We start from the raw sequence: 8,392 nt of genomic DNA on the forward strand, positions 1-8,392 counted from the left end.
AGCTCATCTTCATTATTTCTCTTTAAAGTTACTCATGAATTGAGAATGGCTCTGCTCATATTTCTCTTTTATTCTCCATCTCCCCAGGCTAAAGTGTTGTCTATTTATCTTACAGATTAGGTTACTTTTTATGGGGTTTCTGCTATTATATTTCACCTCTAACTTTGTTAGTTTGTGTTTGATATTAAATTATGTTGAATAAAATGGGCAGCTCAAGGACATTTTTCAGCTCCATCCTGAAACGAGGTTCTTAACCCTGTTTCTGGGTCTGCCCCTTTAGTCCAGGCCCTGGGAACAGGATGGGGTAGTAAGAAGGGCAGAAGAGGGATGTTTGTACCAACCATGGGCTTTGCAGGGTGAAGCTGCAGAAGAATTGTGCCTGTAAAACCAGTTGGTTCCTGTAAAGTGATTTTGGAGGCCTCTCTTTAGAAATGGGTTCTCCTAATACTGACATCATCACAAGATAAGATCCAGGACTAGTTAAATCACAACCTCACAACTCAGTGCTCCTTTGGGGATTAGAAGTCACTGGGCTGTCACTCTAAAGCTGATCATGGGCTCGTTTAACTATGTCATCCCATAAGACAGACCTTTCAATTATGTCAACCTGTCTGCTCTCCCTAGACTCTAATTTTAGAGCAGCAGTAGCTAATATTCCTGGAAAACTGATCTGCCTCCACAGATCTCTCCTCTCTGTCTGCTGCTGTTAACAGAGTATCCTGTGGGGAGATGGGACTGCTTGACTTTCCCTCCTGTAATAAACCTAATAAAAATAGGTACCGTTAGGTTCCTTTGTGTGTGGTCTCTTTAAGACACTTCTCTGAGCTCTGTAATGGAGATGTCATGTCTCCTCCACAAAGGGATCTGGCAGCACCACGGGGTCATTGTCATAAAAATAAAATTCAGTTTTAAAAGCCTGATACGAAATTATGAGCTGAACAGCAGGATGATGGGATTGGAGTTCAGAGACCTGGAAGAGGCCAATGGAGCTGGAGTCACCCAAATGTTAATGCTGCAGTGGTGGATCTGCAGCTGGAGCAGCAAGACCTTGCCCTGAGAGACAGGATGGAGGCAGCCACATCCCTGGTTCCCCATCCATGCCATCTCTATAGCTGGCAGTGATGCAGGACAGTTGTCCCCCTGCCATCCCATGAATATTCCCCTGCCCTCACAGGCTAGCAGCACAGAGTCCTTCTAGCTTTCTCAGAATAACAACTCTGTGAACAACTGTGAAGCTGAGGAAGGCTGTGATCCTCTTCAGAGGTGTTTTATTCCCACTTCAGGATGCAGTGTGTGGCCTAAGGCAGACCATGCTGGTGAGGTGGGGTGGATGGTGGCATTTAACCCCCTTCAGAGGCACCAAGAGGCAATCCCAGGTCCCATGGGAAAGGAAGGGAAGGACAAAGATTAGAACCACAGGACAAAGGAAAAAGCAATAGCCCTCTACCCTGAAAAACAAACAAACCACAACCAAAATGAAATGAAAACAAAAACAACCCAAAAAATAGAAAAGGAGTAGAAGGGATGAAGGGAAAAAAAGGAGGCAGAGAGACTGTGCAGAGACAAGGGAGGGAGGTGACTCCCACCCATGACAAGGGCCAGGCCTTCCCTTTGCAGAGCAGGTTGCACAAACCCTACATGCCAGGAAAGGTCACCTCCCCCATCCTCCAGCAAGTTAGTTACACGTGGCTTTCTTTCACAAATCCACGTTGGCTGCCCCTAATCAAATTCTGCTTCTGAAGCAATTTCCCTTGCTAATTCCTCCCGAATCAGTTCTAACCCACCTATCCCCCTTGTCGCTAAGCTAGCCAGCCTCTAATCACACACCACACTGTGTGATCCTTTCCCCAGTAAGACGGGGTTTGGCACTTTCCTCTGGTTCTCAGCAGCCTAACCTGTCAGGAGCAACCTTCTAAAAATACCACAAAAGACTTCAGCTAATTTCTAATCCTCATTTCTATGAAGACGGCTGCCTGTACTGTGCGGGTTTCTAGACTTGGGATTTACAGCCTTCCTTAAGAGTGTCTAATCTGTGCAGAGCCATTTCTGTTGTTATCCACAGGCAAACTCCTCCCTTCCCCACCATAAAACATGATCCTTTTGGCAGCAGGTCTCCAGTCTGCAGGGCAGCATCAACCGGCCTGTGAAGTCACCAGCTTCTTCTCCACCTAACTCACCCCGCTGGTTTTTGGCAAGCCTTGCTGGGGAGATCCCAGGGGTCCCAGTCCTGTCGAATGCTGGTGGGTGCTTTGTATGAGAAAAATCACCCTGTGGGCTCAGCGGGGTAAGTGATTTTCTTGGTACTTCCCAAAATCTTGAGTGTTGTGTAAACAGTATAAGGATCTGTAGATGCATAATGGAGCTGTGGGTTTGAATCATGGAATCATGGAATTGTCAGAGTTGGAAGAGACCTCTAGAGATCATTCTGTCCACCTCCCCTGCTAAAGCAGGACTGCCCAGAGCACATTACTCAGGCCTGCATCCAGCTGGGTCTCGAATGTCTCCAGAGAAGGGACTCTGCAGCCTCCCTGAGAACCGTTTGTATTTGGATTTTCTTTTGCTGTTTCCTCCTCCTTTTTAACCTTCCCTTATCCCTAATTGTCAACACCAACCAGGTCAGAAGAACAAAGTGGAGGGGAGTGCCATGTTCTGGTTGCCCCCCACTGCTCTGGTAGACACCAGTTACCTGGCTCAGCTCAGGCAAGGGAAATAATTTTAGTCATGTTGGTCAAATGAACCTGGTGGAAGATGCTGCATGACTATTGTCAACTGTCAGCACCTCTGTGTGAAAAAGAGCACTGACTACAAAGGCTCTCCCTGGGTTTGAGACCACCAGGGTTTGCATTGAATGTGACTCAAGAGGCAGGGTCTGCTGGTAGGGAGAAGGGCAGCCAAGGATGTGACCATCAGCAGAACAGCATGTGACATCTGGAAACATCTACCACCACTGCAGAATGCTCTTCTAGGACACAGCTGGACGATGATGGCTTCTGTGTTTAACAGAAGCTTGAACTGAAGGACCCAGAAGGTCTCTTCACAGGACTGTGCTGTTGGTGAGACTGTATCACTGGCATGACCAGCTGGAAGCTGGCATGCACAGCAGGAGTCCCAGGAATGCCATGTGGCTGGGTGACGTGGAAGATACGTGGCACATGCCATTCCCAGAGTTCGGCACCACAAACTGACCTTTGCAGCCAGTCACCCCTTGCCTTCCTGAAGCTCCTCCTCCATCTCCTAACTCCACTTTGCATCTGAGTCATGCACTACAGGAGGAAGTCAGGTGTTTTCTGGGGAGAGCAGAGGTAGAAAAACATGTTGTCATTTCTCAGTCCTGTAATAAATGCCATTAAATCAATAGCCCTCACCTCCTCCGTGCAGAGCCAACATTATTACACACTTTCAAAGATCAACATTTCTAAACTACATCTTGACATTGAAGTGTCTTGTTCAAGTGAGGTAAGCATTTAAAACCAGACCAACTGGGAAACTTTTTATACCCAACTGACTTGTGCAAGCCCACAGCTGCAGCTCATCCACCCAAACCAGTCAGCACAATCCACTCAAACCAGTTGTGGTCCACTGAGGCTGGTCCAACCCCAGCAGTTAGCCATGCTGAAGTCCTGAAGTGGGGCCCTGAGCATCAGCCTGCTGTGACCAGGACACCCTCTGTCACTGAGCTCTCTGGGTTTACTTAAAAGTTTGGAAGTGACATGAGTTAAGCATCACAATCCAGAGGGACAGTGCAACAGCCTGAGCCCTGATGAAAAAAATGAAATTAAAATGGAAGAGTCAAAGGGCTGAGACACTCCATTGTGCTCTGGAGCAAACCAATCTGACAAGGGCTTTTGAGGGACACTCTTCCACATGTCCCTACTTGAGGTCCCATAGCCAGGAGAGCCCTGCACTCTCATCCCTTTGAGTGCCTGTACAGCAGGGTGCTCACAGCAGCGGGACTGCATGTGGACATGATCCCCTGGGGAAGCTGGAGAGGCCCTTGTCGTCATCATCACCCCCTCTTTCACACCCACCCTGAACTCATCTCCACTCCCTTCCCCATGCCCTGTTGCCTTCCCATCCTGTTAACCCCTCCCAATGCCCATCCCCATCCCCATCCCTACCTCTATGTCCCTGCCCATTTCTATCTCCTCATCCATCCCCATCTCTATGTCCCTCGTCATCCCCATCCCATCCCAATCCCATCCCATCCCCATTCCCATCCCCATCCCATCCCCATCCCATCCCCATTCCCATCCCCATCCCATCCCCATCCCACCCTATCCCATCCCCATCCGAATCCCATCCCATCCCCATTCCCATCCCCATCCCATCCCCATTCCCATCCCCATCCCATCCCCATCCCCATCCCCATCCCCATCCCCATCCCCATCCCCATCCCCATCCCACCCTATTCCATCCCCATCCGAATCCCATCCCCATTCCCATCCCCATCCCCATCCCCATCCCCATCCCCATTCCCATCCCATCCCCATCCCCATCCCCATCCCCATTCCCATTCCCATCCCCATCCCCATCCCCATCCCCATCCCCATCCCCGCCCCACGCCGCTCCCCACCCCGCCCTGGCCCCGCCCCCTGCATTGACTCACGCCCCCCCCCTCCCTCCGATTGGCCGATCGCCTGGATTTCGCAGCACAGGGCGCGGCGGGGCGGGGTTCCCATTGGCTGGGCGCCCGTGACGTCATCGGCGGTGGCCGGGGCGGGAGCGTGACTCAGCACGTGGGCGTGCGCGGCGGGGGCGGCGGCGGCGCTGAAAGGGCGGCGGCTCCGGGGCCCGGTGTTCTGGGGGTCCGGTGTTCCGGCCGGCATGGAGCTCCCGGGGCTGGGCGAGCACTGCTCGGAGCGCACCTGCAAGCAGCTGGGTAAGGAGCGGCTGCGGTTCCCGGGGCGCGGCGGGGGGCTCGGTGCCGCCCGGAGAGAGCTGGGGAAGGGGTGGCCTCCCCCGGCCCCCCGAGCGGTTTGTGTCCTGGGGGCAGAGCCTGCACCCCGGGCTCCCGGGGGTGAGTCAGGCTCGGCACAGGGGGGCTCTGGGTGGCAGCAGGTGCCGCTGCGGCTTTGGTTGCTCCTGAGGTCAGTCTAGCGCAAGAGCAATAATTGAGCCCGGTGTGTTTTGGGATGTTTCTGAAGGAAGAAAACCACTGTGGAATCTGGGGTTTGCGTTTGTGTTTCCACTCCCAGCTCCTGATTAATTCCTTGCTAAATGTTCTGCATTCAGGGAGCTTCTGAGGTATTTATGGCTTGTGTTATCTAAGGCTGTGGCTGAGAAGAGGGAGAACTTAACACTCTTACTTTTAAAATTTTAATATTAATGAAGAATTACACACTTTCTCTAGAGAGACTTGAATTGTGAGTAGACAAACATTTGCTTTAGAATGTTTTTAGTCTTCTGCAAGTACTCTTAGAACTGTTAGCTCTGCTCCATGAGAGGCTGTTTTCTTTCTTTCTTCTTCTCCCAGACTTCCTTCCTCTGAGATGTGATGCGTGTGGGGAGGTCTTCTGTAAAGATCACATCCGTTATGATGACCACAGATGTAGCTCTGCCTACAAAAAGGTAAGTTCTTATGCCTGAGTCAGTACTTCATGCTGTAAAATTGCTTAGTCATGTGTAAAGGCTGCTCTGAAACTTGACCTGTGGTTTCAGTGAAAGCAGACAGAACCACAAGATGTAGGTTAATGGTACAGCTGAACTTCACGTTTATAGAAGTGTAACATTTCTGAGGTCAGTACTGAGAGGTTCTGGTTTATTTCGCTTACACCAGAGGGGGTATGTTATCTTTTAAGTTATGTATCGTGGCCTAAAACTTTGTGAAGCCCCAATTCTTTAAGTTGAAGGATGGCAAATGTGAAACTACAGAGGGAATAAATACAATAAGTGGGTCCAGACTTTGCACTCTGGCTTATTTGGCCTTTGAGGTGTTCAAAGGTTGTAATTCCAGAAAGCTTAGAAGCACATTGAAAGTCAACTAAACAAATATGGTGCTACAAATTGGTTTGGCAAAGTGTGCCTGACTGTTTTTCAGACAATGATTTGCAGTTACCTTTGTGGAGTGTATCTTTAAAAGCATTGGTAAACGAGTAGCACGTCAAAACTTTGGGAATACAGTTTCATCACCCGTGGGTAAGAGAAGAGGAAAGACAGAAAAATAATTGGGTGGCACCTGTGATCTGTGTTGTGTGTTCCCAGAATGTGCAGGTTCCAGTGTGTCCACTCTGTAATGCACCTATCCCAGTCCAGAAGGGGGAAATACCAGATATTGTGGTTGGAGCTCACATGGATAAGGACTGTAAATACAATCCAGCACAGCAAAAGCAGAGGGTAAGGAAGCTGCTGTTGGAATCTGAACTACCTGCCTGAATGCTTGTCTTCTGACAGAAGAATGTGTGGAGTGTGCTCTGCTGCATCCTCATGCTAAGAGCACCTAAGCATTCCTGCTTCAGCTTGGCTGTTACTTGGGAAGCTGATCACAGCAAGCAAGCATGGCCAGCTTTGTTTTCTGTTCTTTAGATCTTCACAAACAAATGCTTAAAGCCAGGCTGCAAGAGGAAAGAGATGATGAAGGTTGTGTGTGAACAGTGTGGAGGCAACTTCTGCATAAGGCACCGGCACCCCCTGGATCACGCCTGCGCAGGGAGCAGCCGCCCCACCTCCAAGGCAGGGTAAGCTCTAGTTATGGAATTTGAGCTCAAGCTGAAACTCGGAGCTACCACTGAGGATTGGTGTGGAGCTCAGACAAGTAGGGAATTATACAAACTACTGGTCATTTCAATAAATAGCTGCTATTTTTGTGTTCTGGGACTAATTTTTGGAAACCCGTGAGCCGAGGTAAAAGCTTCTTGTCTGTCTTCTTCCTAAAATTCTTCTAAACTCACCTATCTTGATAGCATGATTCCCAGTGTCCCCTAACTGTGAGGAAACACTGGCCATCTCAAGTATTCTTTGGGGTCTGGATCTAAATGCTAGAGTTCTAAAGTGTTTCTCAGCACTTTGAAGTTACAAAGAACAAAATCGATACCTTGCCAAGCAAAGTTTAACTTAGTTTTAATAAAAATGCCTGTTGCAGGCAGGTGTGCTTTTCTTATTCTGTGCAGTAGGACTGTGAAACTTGTGTGGCAGATCCAGGTAATTGAACTGGATGGAAGAATGAAACTACTGCCACTGTGTGTAAGAGATGCTGAGCCTGGTTGTGTATTTTGTAGCTATGCAGCTCTGATGAGAGCCTCTCAAACCGCCTTCAAGTCAACGGGAGCAATCGGAGTGCCATCTAATGGGAGTTTGCAGCACAGCAGGTATTGTCGGCTGTAGAGTTAGACAAATAACGTTGTTTCAAAGTAGTGGTGTGTCAACACGGTGAAGTGCCACCTCTGGCTGCTCTAGAGGTGGTAGTTGCCCTTTGGTTGGCATTGGGAATGTGGTAGAGGGGCTCTGACAGCACAAAAGTGGATCTTCTCTGTGCTGTGGTGATTAAAGCAGCTATATGGACACAAGCATTGTGTCAAGTTGTTGAAGCAGCAGGTTGGTCTGTCACCTGCTCAGCGTGAGGCTTGGTCAAGTTCTGGGACAATGGTGTCACCAGAATGCTGAGGGAAGTGTAGCAAACACCTGAATGACAGCAAATGGCCCAAGCCCTTCCCTGCCATGGTCCATCTCCTTGTGACTGAAAGCTGTGTAACTCTTACAGTACATTCTTGTGTCTTTCAGATGCAGATAGCAGAGGCTCATCGCATCTGGATCAAACCTCTGGCTACTTTAAAGTTAATCTTGTCTATAGCTCTCAACATTTTCTTTGCAGTTAACTTCTTTTTGTAGCAAATTTTTTTGTGCATTCAATAAACTGTCACCCTTTCCAAGCCAATTTTATTTGTTCCTGTATTTGGAATAAGAGCTGTAGTACTATGAAAAATAGTTGATGGAGGAATCTGGGGGATGGTGGTAGGAGGAAGACTAAAATGAGATTGAAACAGCCAGTTTTGCTTAGATAATGTAAGTCTCTGAGTTTCCTAAGATGAAAGTCTGAAATACAAGCTACTGTCATCTGTCTCAGTCCTTTTGGGAATTGTCTGGCACAGAGTGCAGCACTATGCTTGGCAAACAGCATCTATCAACATGAAGCCAGTTTTCTATAAGATGCCTCTTGGTTTCTGAATGTCACTGGAAGTACTTGATTTATAAAGCCATACCTAGTTTTTCTAGTCCCTTCCTAAGCACTTCCCTGAGGGCCAGTGCTCAGAGAGGCATGCACAGTGTAGTTCTCCACAATTTATTACCCCTTAGATAGAAACCTAGATTTGCATGGGTATTTTTTGCAACTGGGGTAAAAAAGAAGCCAGAGAAAGTAGCATGAACTGTTTGTGTCCCATGTGATGAAAATGAGGCC

At 48.6% G+C, this 8,392-nt stretch overlaps 1 protein-coding gene across 2 annotated transcripts; it reads left to right on the top strand.

Annotated features, from left to right (window-relative positions):
• Positions 1-4,733: 4,733 nt before the first annotated feature.
• Positions 4,734-7,870, top strand: ZFAND2A (zinc finger AN1-type containing 2A). Of its 2 annotated transcripts, XM_051632619.1 has the most exons (6): positions 4,735-4,879; positions 5,474-5,568; positions 6,202-6,333; positions 6,523-6,674; positions 7,215-7,304; positions 7,717-7,870. In XM_051632619.1, the coding sequence occupies exons 1-6, from the start codon at positions 4,825-4,827 to the stop codon at positions 7,724-7,726; spliced, it is 534 nt and encodes a 177-aa protein (XP_051488579.1). In that variant the 5' UTR covers positions 4,735-4,824; the 3' UTR covers positions 7,727-7,870. The 2 variants fall into 2 exon arrangements, with proteins under 2 accessions (XP_051488580.1, XP_051488579.1); XM_051632620.1 differs by lacking the exons at positions 7,215-7,304; positions 7,717-7,870 and having other exon boundaries at positions 4,734-4,879; positions 6,523-6,678.
• Positions 7,871-8,392: the final 522 nt, after the last annotated feature.

This window comes from Apus apus, chromosome 14 (genome assembly GCF_020740795.1).
Source record: "Apus apus isolate bApuApu2 chromosome 14, bApuApu2.pri.cur, whole genome shotgun sequence".
Taxonomy (NCBI): domain Eukaryota; kingdom Metazoa; phylum Chordata; class Aves; order Apodiformes; family Apodidae; genus Apus; species Apus apus.